This window comes from Bicyclus anynana, chromosome 5 (assembly GCF_947172395.1).
Source record: "Bicyclus anynana chromosome 5, ilBicAnyn1.1, whole genome shotgun sequence".
Taxonomy (NCBI): Eukaryota; Metazoa; Arthropoda; class Insecta; order Lepidoptera; family Nymphalidae; genus Bicyclus; species Bicyclus anynana.
The window spans coordinates 1469442-1488780 of record NC_069087.1 but is presented as its reverse complement, the minus strand read 5'-3'; the positions used below and the strand labels follow the sequence as shown (position 1 = coordinate 1488780).

The 19339-nt window shown below is 38.1% G+C and overlaps 1 protein-coding gene across 1 annotated transcript; it reads left to right on the top strand.

Moving 5' to 3' along the window:
- Positions 1 to 146: 146 nt before the first annotated feature.
- On the top strand, positions 147 to 19086 carry LOC112054867 (dnaJ homolog subfamily C member 16). The gene is made up of 14 exons (XM_024094792.2): positions 147 to 555; positions 2331 to 2507; positions 3673 to 3759; positions 4332 to 4612; positions 5155 to 5335; positions 5970 to 6171; positions 6325 to 6532; positions 6749 to 7008; positions 7367 to 7539; positions 8151 to 8288; positions 8836 to 8937; positions 9788 to 9989; positions 10790 to 10919; positions 11791 to 19086. The coding sequence occupies exons 1-14, from the start codon at positions 404 to 406 to the stop codon at positions 11889 to 11891; spliced, it is 2394 nt and encodes a 797-aa protein (XP_023950560.2). The 5' UTR covers positions 147 to 403; the 3' UTR covers positions 11892 to 19086.
- Positions 19087 to 19339: the final 253 nt, after the last annotated feature.

The window sequence follows — 19339 nt, the reverse complement described above, 5'->3', positions numbered from 1 at the left end:
CGTCCCGAGCCGAGACGCACATGCTTTTTGCAATGTAAGGGAAATGATTTATTGTTCAACGAGACCCGTTCATAATCACATGATGATTTTTAGGAACCTAGAGCCGTAATTTTCTTTTTTTTTGTCACTCACTGACATCTGTATCTGTCAAGTGTCAAATGTAGATGTCAATGTCAATTGCAGTGGTTTCCATCGGTGTTCATGAATTTTCCGACCAAATTCACGATTTTTCAACCATCTCGTTCTATTCTAGGACGAATGAGTGATATGAGATTCCTGAAATTGTCCGCTAATTTCCTGAAGTAATGAGTTTTGTCATAGAATAACAATGTCGTTTTGTTAATAGTGCTAGGAATAGAACAGAGATTAGCCTACCCTTGTTCGGACCTTTTACCTCAATAATATGAAATGGCAGGGCCTGTGCGTGTTGTTCGCTGTTGTGGTCCAGATAATTCTGGGCCAGAAGATCGGTGATCCTTACAAGATCCTCGGAGTTCACAGGAGAGCAGCATTGCCCGAAATTCGTAAAGCCTACAGACAACTAGCAAAGGAATGGTCAGTTTAATATTTAACCATTTTTTTCTGTTTACTTTATTGATTTTTCAAATAATATAGGTCATTTAAAATTGCTTTAGTTAGGTCTTATTTACTGTGGCAAATGTGATAGTTGGACTGTTAAAGAAGTGGTAGCTATATTTTTCATAGAGTAAATAAATTTATGAATTTTGTAATGAGTAATTTTTATTTAGGCAAGAAAAATAAAGAAAAAAGTCAAACTTTTTTCTTTATTTTTTTTTATTCCTTACAAGTTAGTCCTTGACTACAATCTCACCTGATGGTAAGTGATGATGCAGTCTAAGATGTAAGCGGGTTAACCTAATAAAGAGGAGGATGAAAATCCAAACTCCTTTAGGTTTCTACACAGCATCCTACTGGAAAGCTAAATCACTTGGCGGTATGTCTTTGTTGGTAGGGTGGTAACTAGCCACAGCCTTCCACCAGACAGACCTGGACCAATTTAGAAAATCTCAATCAACCCAGCCGGAGATCAAACTCAGGACCTCCGTCTTGTAAATCCACCGCACATACCAGAGGCGTCAAACTTTTGTAGGAAACTATAGTTCATATTGACTATTTTACTTTAGTGCAGCAGTGCCTATTATACCTGTGGATGTCCAATGTCTATTGAGTGATAATGATGACAATTATTGACAAAATTTTTCGGGTCGGGCCGGATCATGCATTTATTATGAAACACAGCTAAAACTCACGTTATACAATGTCGGAGTATGCCCAACTAGTTTCAAACCAATATGGGGCCCATAGTCATGAGCAGGTTATTGCAACGTGGTATGATCCAAACTGCGACACAGCAGCACAAGCCGGTAGAGGTGCTGTGGGGAGGGAAGTGAAGGTTCCGTTACACTCTCCGATGGTACATGAATGTCATCTTGATTGGACAGTTGTTAGTCATGTTAAAGCAATGATTTCTTTCATTTCATTGTTCCATTTAAAATCTAAGCCACATCCTATCTTATATAGGTTATGTATACCATCTATAACCCAAATGCGATTTATACTAAATCAGCTGTTTAGACTAAATAATCAGGGTTTGTTTGTGAAATTTTAAGGACTTTATCAATACTAATCTTTTAAAGAGGTAAAGTTTGTGGTATTGAAGGGGGTAATATCTGGGTCTACTAAATCAATTTTGAAATATCTTTTATTACTAGAAAGCCATGTTTTCCAGGACTAAAGGTATGAGGCTTGAGTCCCATTCTTTATTTCTGTTATTCCTGACAATGTGTATAAATAATTTCATGTTAATTGGTTGATTAGTAAAAGCATGAAAACATTACAAATAAACTTTGAAACTAGCAGATGCCTGCAACTTCACCTATATTAAAACCATTTTTTGTTCTTATTATATTTATAATTTATAATATAAAAATAATCTCGAGAATCTTGAACTACGATGATGGTTTTTATGGAAAGATTTTTTAGGGTAGGAGTAGGGTAGGGGAGGGTTGGAGGAGGGAGGGGTAGGGGAGGGTGGGAGTAGGGAAGGGTAGGGGTATGGGTAGGTGCATATAAGACACTTCAACACCACTAAATTTATTTTTTTATAATATTAGTATAGAGTGTAAACTAGCACATGCCTGCAGACATTCTTAATCCGACTCTGTTACAAAATCTGTTCTGAGTGGACATCTACTAATTATAAACTACCTCCCTGCCAAATTTCAGTTTTGTACATCAAGCTCTTTCCAATATTTTGTGATGACACTTCACTTTTATATAAAGATAATTATTAATTTATATCTTTACAGGCATCCAGATAAAAATGAGGATCCAAATGCTGAATCCAGGTTTGTGGAGATCAAGCAAGCATATGAGCTACTGACGGACACGGAGCGCAGGCAGGCTTACGACCTGTACGGCATCACCAATGAAGATGATCATATGTACAAGAAGAGACATGACTACAGCCAGTATGCTAGATACAGGTATTTTGTGTTTAATGCTGGAAACACATTTTTAAAACATCAGCTTGATTTTGGAAATATTGCTGTCCAAATACATATTTAATTAATGAGCCACATGTTTAGAATCTGACTTAATTTTGGAAATCAAATATTCCATCGACATGGTTGCCAATGTGTTTAGAGTCGTCAGCAACCTTTTGAGTTTTATACAAAGAGCAATCTATATTTATTAATATTTACTATATTTACTTGAAATCCACTCCAAACGGATCATTAATTCCTTATTCTGTTGCTCATTTCAGCTAAAATGCTAAAATATGTAGCTGATGTCATATAATTATGAATTCAAAAGTGAAATCCTTCAACTTCTTGTTTTAATTTTTATTGAAATTATGTATACTTTTGTTTGATTCAAGTTTTTATTTACAAAACCTACAATTTTGTGTTATCAATATTTGTTGAAATATCTTTATAGTTCACAAATATTTGTATGTATTTATATGATAAACAAACCTTTATCTAAGTAGTTAGTGTGTAGTGTATACCTATTTATTTTAGACAAAAGTCCATTTAATATTCCTGTAATACTCTTAAATCTTCTTCTTCTTTATTCATATAACTAGTAAGTAGATAAACTCAACAGGGCCAGTATTCACAATTGAATCAGCAACTTCATTCAGTAATAAATAGTTGTTTTACATTAATCTTCTAAAAATTTAAGTTTGAGTGGGTTTTTTAGGGTTAATGAAAGTATGTTATAGTATAAAAGTTATAACATACTTTACACTTATAACTTGAAACTTCACTTTGTCTTATTTACACGCGAGCGTGCGAGTGTGCGTGCGTAAATGCATATGGGCGGGCGGGTGTTCGTGCGCGTATGCGTGCGAAGGAGCGTGCGTGCGTGCATGCGAGGGAGCGTGCGTACGTGCGGTCGTGCATGCTTCAGGCGGCGTTCTGGCGGTCGTGCTTGCGTGCGTGCGTGTGTGCGTTTGTGCGCGTGTGTATGTGTTTTCGTATGTGCAACTGCAAAACAGCAATTCTGCTTGCCATCAGATGTCATGTATGATGTAGTTATTGTATTTCTACCTCTATATAAAATCAACTTTACTGTACTATCAGTTAAATGTGCCTCTTCCAAGTTCTGTGGTTAACATAGTGTATGTGTTTGCGTATTTTGTTCCAGTAACGACCCATTTGAGTACTTCAGCACACACTTCAGAACACAAGATCAAGATATAACATTGTTCCACAAACTGTCAGTCACTGCCAGGTATTATCAAATTGTTGATTTGCTGTATCTTTTCCTTTTAACTGAGACTGTCCATACAACATACCCATCTCTAATGGCCAGTTGTGACCTTTACGTTGTCTATTTATTTCTCATTGTCCTCTATTGCATTTACCAACTTTATGCTTGAGTTAGATCATGTTTTTGACGGCCTCCTTCGAAACGAATGGTATGCGCGGTTACAACGGAGGTCTTGGGTTTAAACCCCATCTGGGCCGATTGAGGTTTTCTTAAATGGTGGACGAATTAAGAAAACTTCAATCCCTGATTGGTCTGGCTGGTGGGAGGTTTCGGCCGTGGCTAGTTAGCCCTACCGGCAAAAACGTACCGCCAAGTGAGTTCCGGTATGATGTCGTGTAGAAACCAAATGGGGTGTGGATTTCCATCCTCCTCCTATCAAGTTAGCCCGCATCCATCTGAAATTGCATCATCACTTACCATCAGGTGAGATTGTAGTCAAGGGCTAACATATAAAGTGCATGTGTTGAATGATCCAACACTATCATAGGTATTATAAGTCCATCTTGTGGACGTATCTCTTGTCAATGTTGCAGACATTTTGAGAACAACATCCTAGAGAAGAGCGTGCACACGCCAGCGCTGGTGCTGTTCTACACGGACTGGTGCTTCGACTGCGTGCGCGCGGCCGCGGCATGGCGCCGCCTGGTGCAGGCGCTGCAGCCGCTGGGCGTCACGCTGGCCACCGTTCACGCGGGCCACGAGGCGGCCCTGGTGCGCCGCCTGGGCCTGCACGGCGTGCCCAGCCTCACGCTCGCGCTGGACAAGCAGGTGTACATCTACAAGGAGGCGCTCTCGTCCGTGCCCAAGATATTAGGTGAGTGGACGAGTCTCGAGACAGTTAGTTAGTTTTTGAGTCAGACAGATTGAGAAATGTGGTGGAAGGTCTTTGTATTGCAATACTTCTGACTGAATAGTTCTTATTATTCCAGTCATCATTATCAGCCGATAGACGTCCACTGCTGGACATAGGCCTCTTGCATGGACATGCATTGCCAGTAGCCAGCAGCAGCGCCAATCGGGGGATCGACCAATACTGCGCTTTCTCGTGTGGGATTGCCATTCTAGCACCTTGGGACCCCAACGTCAATCGGCTCTTCGAACTATGTGGCCTGCCGGAATAATGCTATGCTTGGAGTTTCTTTTCGAATTGCGAAACTATGTCAGTGAGTTTGTCTGTGGATGTCCTCATTTCTGATTCGATCACACTGAGAAACTCCAAAGATAGCATTATTCCAGTAATTGTTTGGATTTAAGTTCTCTATTAGCAAGTGTAGCCGTCCAGTAGACTTGTCGTCGCTGAAGACAAGTCTGTTGCATGCAGTCAATCACCCACACAATTGAGATTGTTTGTTTCAGAATTCATCCGTTGGAAGTTCCCCTACAAACTGGTCCGCAGCCTTACAGATGCTAACGTGGACTCCTTCGTGAACGATTTTGAAGACAATAAGGTGAAGGCTCTGATATTCGAGGAGCGGCAGAGCATCCGCCTGCGGTACCTCATCACCGCCTTCCACTACCGGGACAGGGTGTCCTTCGCGTAAGTTTCTACATGTATAAACAAGCCTTTTTAGGCCTAATTATCAGATAAGACGATCAAAAGCAAACTTTAATTATGCGTGGATTTCAAGGTACCTAGATTATGCCTGTCTGAGTCTATCATATTTCATTGGATCCTTTCAGAGACTGAAGAACAACAGTTTGTGTTTGTGCTCTTAACATAGAAAATTAGTGTTGAGGGTGTATAAGAGGAAAGTGCTAGGTTGTACATTTCGTCAGGTATTAATTACAGAAGAATAATGTTGTTTTAGCATAGTCAGAAGTGGATTACAAAAATAACAAAACTAATGTTGATTAACCCAAATAAGAGCAGTCCCAGAGACTTGTAGCCAGTTACTAACTAGCCAACACTCACCATTCACTGTTCAAGTCACTTTCCCCGCCTACCCATGTAACCCATAAAGAATTACACAACAAGAAATGTGGACGGCTTGAACGTCACGAGAATACTGAAGCCAACCGTACGCCGCCCGATCGCTACCCCTCTCTAACTCCCTACTTTTTACGAAAACAAGTCGCGCCACCTAGGGTCGGCACGAGCCAACATGAGATCGAGCGGCATCATATCCGTCTCAAGACTACTATTTCCTATAGTTAATATTTGTTGGTTTCAGTTTCGTGGACATAACGTCCTGGGACACGCAGAACACGAGCGCGCGGTACAAGGTGCAGCGCAGCATGGACACCATGGTGCTGCTGAAGGAGGACAGCGCGGAGCCGGCCGCCACCGTCAGCACCACCGAGATACCCACGCAGACGCTGCGCCAGCTCATCGAGGCCAACCAGATGTTGACCTTGCCCCGCCTCTCTTCACAGGTAACACGCACAACTGATCAAATATGGTAGATACTCAGTTGCAGAAGACTCTAGTCTTGATTATGCGGGACATAGACTTCACAATCCTTAAAAGACTTTACCAAAAAACATTTATAATAATTATGATGAATTTTTTCATTGTTTTTCCCACAGAGTGTGCTAGACACGGTGTGCCCCATAGAGTGGCGCGCCTCGCGGCGCCGGCTGTGCTGCGTGCTGATCGCGCGCGACGCGCACACGCACGCGCACAGCCTGGCGCAGCTGCGCACGCTGGCGCGTCGCGCGCCCGAGCGCATCCGGTACGCGTACGTGTACGCGCACGCGCAGCCCGACTTCGTGCACGCGCTCGCCAACGGCTCCGGTGAGTTGTGGCGCTCTACGACGCACGTGCTGCGTGCTGAATATATGAGTTACAGTACATCATCTGCTGTCGCAGTTCTACACTAGCAGCAAAATCAGCTTCGCAGCAATCAATTCCTCGATATGTGATTATTCCACGTCAAAAAAGTCATCCAGAATTTTTCATCTTATTCCGTATACATCATCTTCTTTTTTTGAAGTTCTCAATTTTGTATAGGTATCGACATGACAACATTAGAACACCGTATCGTAGTGATATGGCGTCGCGAGGCCGCCCGCATACACTACGAGTGGCTCAACGAGACGTGGCCCACGTGCGTCAAGTGTCACCCCGACGAGCTGGAGGAGGGCGGCGCCAGGGGGGAGGAAGCCCTCCGCTACCACGAGCGGCTGAATGAGACCAAGCGCGCGTTGGAACAGCTGGTGAAGAGATTGCTCAGGCCAACTGAGATCGTGGCTTACGAAACTAGAGTTCAGGTAAGTGTTTAATCAACATAGACCACTGTGACTAGAATTGGCTAGTTAGGGGGGTTAGCTTTGCGAAATGTATTTATATTTTGTATAGGTAAAACCTGTTGGAATGTAAAAAAGGAGTTTGTTGGTGTGCAATAATTTCACACTATAGACGGGTTCGTTTAGTACACGCACACGGGTAACTGAATTTGACAAACTAGCTATCCCTCTATTTTTACATCCGTGAATAAATCGATTTCCATATCACTAGCTTTAGGCTCCGTGTATACCTCAAACCTTTTTTTACAATTTCAAAATGCTAAATTTTCTTCTCCAGGTATATTTCGAAAAGAAAAGCATAATTGGTGTTATTTGTTCACAGGAGTTAGTGGACGAGGCAGCGGCCGGGGCGGTGTGGCGCGCGGTGAGCCGACTGTGCGAGTGGAGCGAGCGCGCATTCTCCGCTCTCCGCACGCACCACGCGCTCTCCGCTCTCTCCGTGTTGGGGACAGTCGCCCTCGTGCTCGCTGCGGGCTACTTCATGGCGTACCTTATGTGAGTATGCGTTGTTAGTCTCAGGACCTTCAGAGGAGAATCATAGCCCATTGTATCCCTACTAGTGTCCCAAAAGGCTCGAGCTCTTTAACCCTAATGTTTAAGACTTCAGAGTCATTTTTAGAGCTTGGCTAATGGAACGCCTTTAAAAAAATAAAAAAGGCTTGAGCCCTTATTAAACTTGAGTTCTATTTTAGGGCTTAATCTTTTGCAGTCATAGTTTAATCTCTGATATAAAGGTCAGGCCTTTTATTGGGACAAAGTTCTTTTGAGCAGTTTATAGTGAATTGGCAGAATTCGCCATTTAATATTTTATGTACCCAGGTGTGTTTAACGATTTGTGTTTGACTTGCAGGTAAGTTATTATTAAAAAAGAGTCCCGAGAGAGTTAAACAAAGAAGTTACCAGTCTTTTGGAATATAAATCCCTATTCCTTATAATTGTCTCAGTATATGCTCAGTTCTAAGTGCCTGGCCACAAGATATTTGTGGCGATTCGCTTTAAATTTGTTTTAATCGCTTGACGTTCGCACCGTTGAGTAATTCGCAACAGCCACTTAACTAACCACAACGGTGACCAAGTTATTAAACTCTCTTTCTTTCTCTTACCAGTCGAGTGGAAGAGGAGTCCGTGCAGCGGCAGAAGGAGGAGAGGCGCCGACAAAATGGCGCCAAGCGGAATAACAACGAGACTCAGCCGGAGATGCGGCTGCACGAAATGCGCGCTGAGAAATATAATGGATTGGTTAGGTGAGTAGTGTTTTTTTTTCATTTAAGTGCCAAACTAGCAGACCCGCAACTTTGTCAACGTGAAATTCAGTCAACAAATCCCGCGGGAACTATTGCTGTTTCCGGGAAAAAAAGTGTTTCTCAGTAGCCTTCTGTATCGACCAGTGAGTCTCATTTAAATCGGTAAAGCTGTCCTAGCCCGGAAAAACAACAAAAAGCTTGATTGAGAAACATAGATATTTTTGTGGCGAAAGTTTGTGTGTAAGTGTGTATGTTTGATCCTCCTTTGCGCTAACTGCTTCTGAAGCGATTTAGCTGAAATCTGAAATGGAAATGGATTTTACTCTGGATTAACACATAGGCTACTTTTCGTCCCGGTAAAATCCATGATTCCCGCGGGATTTGCGAAAAACTGAAATCCACGCGGACAAATTCGCGGGCATTTGCTAGTTATTGTTGTGCGAGAAACTCATTTAAAAGTTTTACCACCAAACAATATCTGAAAATACAGTATAAAATCATGCCAGAATTAGTCAAAGCCATAAACATTTCGTTAAATTTGTTGCAGGTTGCAGAAGCCAGGTTGCAGGACCATCGTGTTATTGGTGGACATGCAAAGTCGCGTGCAGCTATTGTCTAAATTCCATAAAATTGTCTGGCCATACCGCAAGTGAGTATATACTTCTTGGTGCCTATTTGCCTTGTTGGTTGGGTAATTGGGACTCAACACTATAAAGCAAGCATAATCATATTTTGGCTTCAATGTTTCTTATCTAAACCACTAAAGGTGTGTTCTTCTATACGTCTGTTTCCTGCCATTGCCAAATCCAAAGCTGCTCAAGTAGGATCTTACCAAATTTGGCTAGGCAGGGAGAACAACACGAGCGGAGGAAGTTAGTGTTAATCGATTGTCAAGGAGTTCGAAGTTTTTCTCTCTACCACGTGATGGACCCGCACGGTGAATCCGTGGAATGCTAAGACATTCGTCTCTAAACACCTCCAAAAAAAAAATACAAAGGCACTTCTTGGTAAACCATCCATCTACACCTTTTGTTGGATAATCCTTCATGGATTATTTTGAGATAGGCGGGGAGAATTACTTGGATGGACAAGGGAAGCTTTAAAAGACGTCACGAATGGCAGAGAATAATAATCTTAAGCGAGGTGACGTCGATTAAGATTTTTCTCTTTATTGGTGTATTGGTAACATTTTTGGGTGGGAATTGTTAGGCTTTCATTCAGAATCATTTCAAATTTTGCTATTTAAATCGGCTTCTGATGTCAACCCGTTTTTCGACACGTGCATAATCTTGTCGCGTACAGGTTTCCTTACAGGCAACCGTCGCGTCAATGGGTGTTACAAAGTCTATATTTGCAATTAAAAATGCAGCCAGTATTCTTGCCACCATTCCACGTGGGCATGATTTGTATAGTTATTAGGATAAGTTAGCTTAAGGTCCTTATTGTATTCTTTCTCAATAAAAAAAAAAAAAAAATTAAAAATGATTTGTTGTTGTCAGAAACAAAACGCTAACGTTCGCGTACCTGTGCGTGGAGCGCAACGTGGAGTGGTTCCGGCGCGTGCTGCAGCTGTCGCTGGGCGGCGGCGAGCTGCGGGTCAACGCGCGCAACTGCGTGGGCACGGTGCTGGCGCTCAACCCGCACCGCAAGTACTTCTGCATCTACCACGCCAAGCACCCCGAGTGCACCAAGCCGCACAAGGTGAGCACGAGACGAGCCCTGACTGACTTCAGCAGGCACAAGGATGATGAGGAATAACTTTTAGCAATTGACCTCTTATAATAAAAGGATGCACAATCATGTAGAAGTTTCACTGAACGACTTTTAAATATAATCCAATATTCAATAAAATCCCAAATTCAGAGTAAATCCAACCTTAAGGATTGAGTTTAAGGTTGAATTTGCAAATGCGACTACTTGAATTGAGTGCCAAGAAGTTGTGTTTGGCACTCATTGAGTGGAGATGTTTTTTGGTCGCTAATTGTGCATCCACTTTTTAATAGGAGATCGATGCTTTTAGCAGATCAAAGTTGGCCGAGAAACACTCAACAAGCAAGCATCTGGTTTACCCTCCTACGATTCGGCTTGTATGATCATGAGTTGTTCCTCAGCGCTGAGGAGCTTTAGCGTGTGTTGGGCAGCGCCGCGCTGTGCGTCTTTGTGACATTGCAGCAGCCATGTTAATGTGATTTCAAGTAGCATTTCTGGGTCTTGATTTCAATAAAAAGATAATTAATTCAGAAATGGGATAGTAACAAAATTATTTATGTACCTACCCAAAATTTAGTTATACCATTTAATAGTAGGGAGAATTTAAGTTTACGGTGAGTAGGATTTTTGACAGAATTTTGAGCGGGTTGCAGGGAGCCGCTCGGGACCGTGGTTTTTGGAAGTCTATGCAAGAGGCCTATGTCCAGTTGTGGACGTTGATCGGCTGCTAATGATGATGATGAACCGGTAAAGTGCACGTTCATGAACGTGAATGAATATTCACGTTCCAGCGCATGAGCCGCATGACGGTGTCGCTGGGCGGGCGCGCGGCGGACCCCGAGGCGGGCGCGTTCATCGGCTTCACCACCGACCCCGACTCCTCCGACGAAGACCACTACGACCCGCCGCTACTCTTACAAGGTTCTTTTCTCTTCTCTGCTCTTCTCATCTTTATTTTAGATTGTTTTTATTAGATAAATACTTAGTGAGATCATAAAGTTGTTTTTAGGTTATACATTTGGCCTATCACGCCTCTTGGCAACCGAATAAGCGGCAGAAGTAGATTTCACAGATTTTATGAAATTGTTTTGTTTAGTAAAATTTACTTATTGGATGAAGGTCCTACTACTACCTCGATGGGTTTTTCTTTTCTTCATTCTTTTTTTGTGTTTTAAATTAAAAGCTTAAACTGAAACTCATAACTGCTAATGTTACAAGTTCCTTTTAAAGTGTCCTCAAGTGGTTAACTTTAATTATATATTTATGTTATTGTGGAGGGAGGTATCAGTGTTGACTGTTGGTATAAATAAGAGGGTATTTGATGACTTAGGCAGCGTAGACACCGTCACGCTGCCAGTCGCGTTAGTGATTTCGTGCATTAATGTTTTGTGTTGTAATTAGTAAATTATTTAGTATGGGCCTAGAAGGGCAGGGAAGGAGAGTGTTTATGCATTCTGAAAGGATCCTTTTAACCCAAATGGGACCTGCTCGAGGTGTTTCCTCTACCACAAATTAATGGTACTATCACTGTCACTATTACCAGTCACGTCACTAACGGTTAAACGGTCAAATTTTTTTTTGTTTTTAAGGAATATTTGTCACATCTTGTTTATTTTTTTTTTTCAATATGTCCAATATTCCCATTCCCCTCCAACTAGTCGAGAAAGACTGTATTAGGCACGAGTGGGTACGACAATAGACCAACCGCGGGGATCGAAACACCACCTCTCCGTGATGAGTCCGACCGCTCTAACCGTTGACTAGGCTAAATGAAAATTGTTTCCTCTTTCAGAGAACCTTCTAGACGGACTTGAGAATTGGCTGGACCGGCTGTTCGAGGGCAGCACACACAGATATTACGTCAACTACTGGCCGGACATGACAACGAAGTGAGTCCATACACAAACTGTTTGGTTCTTTCAGTGCCTATGGCTTTTGTGTTACACGTTTGGTTTTACATACAAATGTATGAACATTTGTCAGTACAATCGTTTCATTGTTTGATGAGTTCCGAATTATTGGAATTTTGTTTTAATTGTTCTGGACTTAACTGTTTTGTTTTAAGTACTTTAGACCTATCTTGATCTTAAAATGAGTCCTTCAACTTCTCTTGAGGAAGCTATACATATAAAAAAATATTATGTAGAGTGCTTATTTGGGATAATTTGGCGACGATGGAAACCTTAGCAGATATATCAAACCTTTGGAACTTTTAGTTATTTTTTGTGTTGACAATTTTCGCATAATCATGCAAAAATAATGGCAGCAGATTTAGTCTAAATAAGTTAATTCAAATATACGCAAGACAGTTATATCATATGGACCCTTTTTGTCCATAGTATCTCAGATAAACAAAACATTGTATAGAGTTTAGCCACAGTTATATTTGAAATTTAAAGACGCAATAGCCAAATATAGTCAGATATGTATTTTATGTTCATTTGGTAAACTTTGTATAAAATATTTTAGGGGTCACTGCTGGCGTATAGTTCTATACTAACTGTTTTAAAGGAAAGACTTTGAGTTACCCCAATTCCAAATGAATACTTTATAAATATTTCTTCAACAATAAATAAATGAGTGAATGTATCAAGTTTTTAAATGTAATGTAATTATATTTTACCATATTCACACAACCAGCAACCTCACACACACACACACACACACACAGAATACAATGAAAAATTTGCTAGAATGACGATTTTAGCAGAAAATTCTTTTATCATATCCATTTTAAAGTTAATGCCACAGGACACTCATCATCCCTCTTTTACTTCAAGAATTACTTAATCCCGGTTTCAAAAGTACTTGGAAACTAATTAAAATACAATTTTGAATTGGCTTTTATTAACCATTTCAATAATTAATTGATAAATACAATATACATGTAAGAAGTACTTATTAATTTGCGCGGTTGTGTGACTATGGCTTTACGAGTATGTACGATTTTCAGCCCTTTGAGTTCTTATTGTGACAACTATACTGCCCTGATATTATAAGATTTCTCTCGACCACTTAAAAAATAGACACCCCTTGACCTCATGGTATATTGGTTTCTAAAATAAATATAGGTTAATATCTCTTTATTTTGTTTATTGTAGTTTATAAAGTCGCTCTTACATCGAAGTATGTTATTTGAAGTTATATTGTGGCGCGAAACAATTATAAATCGTAGCTTTGACATTAAATTTTGACCTAGAGTACTTTTAACATTATTAGTTGTTGGAATTGCTAATCTGTGGTAAAGTGATAAAATATCACAGTTGCTAGGAAAAACGTCCTGCAAAGCACTGTCTTATGCAGGATACTGACCTTCAGTTTGACCTGAACGGTCGAACTTTTCAGTTAAAACAACCATGTGTAAGTATAACTGAAAACTGCACAGTGCTCTCGAATCTGACAATCTAATTTAAGATAAAACTGTACAGGTAAAACTGAAGGTCTGCACTTACTGCACGATTGTTACCAATATAACATGACGTCAAGAAAAATTGTAGTATTTTATAGGTGCATACCTTACTTTGCGAAACTTCTATGATGTAAATTTTTGCAATCGTATCTTTTTAGAGATGCCAGCAACTTTAAATACATTTTTTTTTTAATCAGTGTCTGTTATCGCAGCGAATTGCAAAATTGTTATTTATTGTAATCTATAGTGCCTACGCGCAAAGCTGAATAGATAAATACACCATAGTATGGGAGAGAGGTAAAATTAATGAGGAATATTATTTATATAGATCTATCTATGTTAAACTGTATTTACGTCATTAGTCATCACTACAAGTATTAATTACAAGACTTCTACAAAAAATACTTTTATTTGTTTACAATGATAAATAATTTTTGGATTAATCAATTTTGTATGTAGCAAGCCAGTTTTAACTTTAACAATTTTGTAAAGGGTAGGTGTAAAGTATACTATTTATGTCACAAGGATCAACACTAGTCATTAACCTACAGTATTACACGCACCATAGATAATAATGACAATAAAAGTTTACGTCTTGCCATAGACATTATAATTCATCATACAACCAGCGTACAAGACATTATAATTACGTAATTATGAATGATCCCACTTCTGAGCTAATGAATTATTAAATACTAGCGGACGCCCGCGACTTCGTCCGCGTAAATTTCGATGTCAACTTTACTACTACCCCTACCCTACCACTACCCCAACCCTACCCTACCCAACCCCTACATCTACCATACCCCTACCCTACCCTACCCTACCCCTACCCCCACCCTTCCCCTACCCTACCCCAAACCTAGCCCTACCCTACCCCTACCTTACCTACACCCTACCCCCATCTTACCCCTACCCCCATCCAACCCCTACCCCCATCCTACCCCTACCCTCCCCGTACACTATCCCTTTCCTACCCCTATCCCACCCGTACCCCTATCTCACGCCTATCCTACCCCTACCCTACCACTTTCCTATCCTACCCGTACCTCTACCCTACCGCTACCCCTACCCTACCAATACCCTAAACCCGGCCCTAAACCTACCCTACCCCTACACTACCCCTACGCGTCCCTACCCGTAGCCTACCTTACCCTGTAACTTCTCTATCTTACTCCTACCCTTAGCAAAATCGGTCCAGTCTTTCGAGAGTGGTGGTATGACCAAGAGAAATAGAGACTTCTATGCTAATAATATAAAGAGGTAAAGTTCGTGTGGTTGTAGGAGGTAATCTCTGGATCTACTGGACCGATTTGGAAAATTGTTTATTACGGAAAATTCGTTATTTGCGAGTGTCATAGGCTATGTTTGATCCCCATATTCACACGGGAACGGGAACTACGTAAATGAAAGCGCCGGGCGTCATATAGCGGAATTTCTGCGTCTTTTAGAAATTTTGTATTATCTCCGAAACTATTTAAGTAATTAACATACTGTACAGGGCAAATCTTATCTCCATAATATCCTTGTGATTATTAAATAATTTATTTTAATAAGGATTAAAGTTTAGTTGTATAAATAATGACGTAAACCTAAGTATATAAAATTAATAATTTTTAAAACACAAAAGGTACTATATCTGCTAATATATAGAAGATAGATATATGGCGTCGCGGACTTTTTTGTAGAACTTTTAAAGATACATAAAGTCTCCATACATTAATTTCAATTTTACACAATGGTTAAGGCAGCGCATGCGAATAAGTCTGTTTAAAAGGTTTTTAGTCCGACCTGTATGACAAAAACTGTGATAACTCGGCTAATATATATGATACCAATATAAAATATAGCCTATAGCACTCCCCGATAATGTAGCATTCTACTGGTGAAAGAATTTTTAAAATCGGACCAGTAGTTCCGAAGATTACCCCATTTAAAAAATGTGACAAACTTACAAACTTACAAACTTTACCTCTTTATAATATTAGTGTAGACAAGCAGTATTTTTGTGTGGTTTGGATATGATACATATCGGTTCAGTATTCAAGCATGCTTGTTTTAGGCACTTTATGAAAGTTACGATTTATTTTAAAAGTTTTTATTTGTGTGTATTTTCTGTCAACCTCGGGGGTTTTTGATAGAACATTTAAGAACGCAATTGATGGGAAATAATGATTATGGCAATACAGCGTATTACGGATTTAACTCTTCTAGCTTACCCATAGTTTATGGAATCTTGCTTCATTTGTGTTGTAGGCAACAGAAAAAGGGTCGGCCCACTTTGTTTTGCCTAGGATTTTTGAGGTCAGAATAATTAATGAAGAATTGTTTCGGCACATGTTTTGCCACTAGAATAAAACCTAATTAAGAGTACTTTATTTACTAAAAAACTTGGGACATGAATGAGAAAAAGAAACTACTCGTATGTAGGTAGTGGTGTCGAAGCGCGTTTTCGTAGATAATTTTTTTCAGAAGCTTTTTTTTTGATGTGCCTAAGTAATTAAATTGTTTGTAAGCTTTGAAATTTTCGACAAAGTGCGCCGACGCTTCGATCTACAACATAATATATAGATATTTTCGCCGCACTGTAGGTACGGCGATCGCAAACTTTTGATAATAATATTAAATATTAGTGAAACAGTGCCTGTTTACGGTATAAACTTGTATTACTATAAAAATATTTGCCTTGAGGAGTATTCAATTTTTTTCACTACGGTCATAAATAAGTCAAGCCATGGCTTCAATCCTTTCTCCGTATTTTGTGTTGATATCCCTTTTCGTCCTAGGACGCGTCAGCGATATATCTCGTGTCGAAAAGAACATAATCACCATCTATTGCTATTGGTCCACAATATGTTTCGTAGCCTAGGCTTACTGTTAAGAGCTTCAATACTCCTTGAAGACCCCTGGTGACACAGCGATAACATATTGGAGTATGTAATAAAACATAATCTCTAAGAAATTATTATAACCTACTGTTCTCAAAAATGAGTTTTGGTAATTTGTAAGCGATTGAATGTCACTCCTCGTGGCAAAACTATTAGAATTTAAACAATATTGTCCAATTTTTCACACTTTTTCATAGAAGACTCTATCGATCACTCATTGTATAAACAACATACGTAACAGTACCTTAGTACGTATAGAGAAATTGCTATATATATAAAAGTGAACAAATTTAGGGTCTTTGTACATGGCAACATTTTTCTTTTACAGTTTTTTTTATGTTGTGAATACACTACAATTAATATGATTTATAAATTGATGTAATATTTATGACCTTCAGACTAATAAATTACTTTGAAACAATAAAAACAAAATAATATCCAGCTTAATGTCTTGTTAATAATGAGCTGGTTGGAAAGGTGTGGTAGCACTTTTAGCTACTATACAAAAATTAATACTTATACTAAGAAATGTTGACGGTCATTTATGATGCTTAATATAATTACGCCGTCGTTTTAAGCCATGGTAAAATCTAATAGACGTCAGACATTTATGAGATTCTATGATTATGTGAAGCTTAATCAAATGCTTCAAAAATCTTTTTGTAGCGAATTATCTAAAAACAATCTATTTATTAAAACAGATAGATTAAATTTACACAATTCGAAGTATAAGGCCAGTAGTCTTGTTCAAAGGCTCTAAATATTTTTTGTATGGGACTTGTGGGGTGTTAAATGGTTAGTTATTTGTTTGTCTGTTGTTTACAAAATTATCTTTGTTTATATTGGGACTGAAATCGGTTTTGATGTTTTATACTAATAGGTATAACTTGGAATGCGCGAGTTTTATTTTGAAAGGCGTTTAGTTCAAAGCAACGTTTTTACGTGTCAAATAATGTTATAACATTATACCTAGTCAAATATACCAAATGGATTATATTATTATATATTTAAGTTAACTACTTTAGTTTTTAAGTAGATAAATTTGTAATGTTGTCTTTACTTTGGTTTGTATAACAGCAGGCACATTATTTTTTTGGTATTTGACAGATTGTATGTTAAAAATTTAAGCGTTTTATATAAAAATAAATAAATTTACTACTAAAACAAATATCTGCCCTACCAATTGCACCCTTAACCAAAACTCTATCTAGGCCACTGCCAATACAAGACTTTTGTGCTGCTGTTATAATAAACCTATCTACAGATTGTTTATTTAAATTTACCTTTAAATTTTTCCTATTAAATTAATGTAAATATAGTTTTACTATTTTAAGTTTGTTGTGTAAATAATTTATAAATGTTGCCATACATGTTAATTTAAAAAAAACTGCATGCTTATTTTTGTTGTGAATAAATATACCTAATTTAATTATTGTAATGTGTTGTGTTGTGTATAGTTTATAATCTGTGTAAAATGTTAATCAATGGCTATGTTCCACTTGGCGATCAGAACGTTCAAACTCTTGCAGCTGTTCCACATAAAGACCACAGTCCTTTTAGTCGAGGCGAAAACGACTGACTATTTACTAATAAATAGTACTTATCTACGATAAACGACCGACTAAACCGACCTAAATGTTCATTATTTATTTAAAAAAAACTGTTAGTGTTTACTGTAACCTTTCAACATTACATTATGTAATTTTAAATTCTACAAAAGCACCATTAATCAAAAGTTTATGTAATAATAACTAATAATGTATTTTTTTTTACCAATGTTTAATATTGTTTTGCATTATAATCTTTATTAAGAATTTCGTATAGTTTACATCAACGTTCAGCTCATAATCCATTCCCATTGAGTGTATCATTTTAACCGCAAGCAAGTGCATCGGGAACAACTGCTGTTGTGAAAGTGATCATTAGGATGCCCAAGTAGAATGTAGTCAATATATGTTGAGGACACTATATTGTTGTGTTCAAAGGTGTTACATACTGGACTGTTGTTTATTGTATAAAAACTATATTGATTAATGATTTGGAGCGTCAACCAAATTGGGTTATTTTTTTTTCAAGTATACATCATAATTACTTATAAATATTATGTATCACTAATTAAAAAACTCTGTTTTAAAATGTATTATTGTGGAATTCTAATTTAAATATTTTGTTTTACAGAATTTTTCATTATTTTTGGAATGTATAACAAAACTAAATATTATGTAAAGTTTTTAGTCATTAACCTGCATAAAAATCCAATTCAAACATCAATACCTATTGTAAAAGTGAGTCCTTTGTATTTTCCAGACTTTTTAGACCTAGAATTTTTGTCTAGTAACTCCTAATATTTCTTAAGAAATTGTGTATTGCATTTTCAATCAAATACATATATGAAAAAGACAAACCTATATCAAAATAATTTCATGGAAAGCATAGTTTTGACTGTGCAGTGAATAAAATTGTATTGTGAATGAGCCTTAAAGTTCTACCACATCTCATTGATCTACAGCTAATTAGAGAGAAAAGCAACAAAGAAAGAGTTATACCAAAAAGAGACTAACATTGAAATGAAATGCTCAAGTTCTTATCAGTCAGGTTGGGAAGGTGTGATGGGACTTTTAGTATGATTATCACTGTCTGTAAGTTGTTGAAAGAGCTTCAAGTCTTTTCATATTTAGTTAAATTGTTTGTATATTTATTTCTACTTTTAAGAGACAACTATATCCAATTTCTCTAACTCTATTCCAGTATCAATTTGTACAATAAATTATTATTAAAATTTGTTCTTCGATTTTTGGTGTTTCATTTCTAAATACTTTTCAAGATTAAATTGAATCAAATAAAAAATCAGATACCATACAGGTTATATGTATTAAGGCTTATCTAAACATTGAAAGCAAAATCTTCTTTTAAATAAAAGTTAGTCTAGTCTAACTAAATTTTCATTATAGTAAACAAGTGGAACAGATAGTAAAAATGTAAATAAAAGTCATTTATTAAATAATAATTATTTTGTACAACAACACAAAATTACAATATTCTCT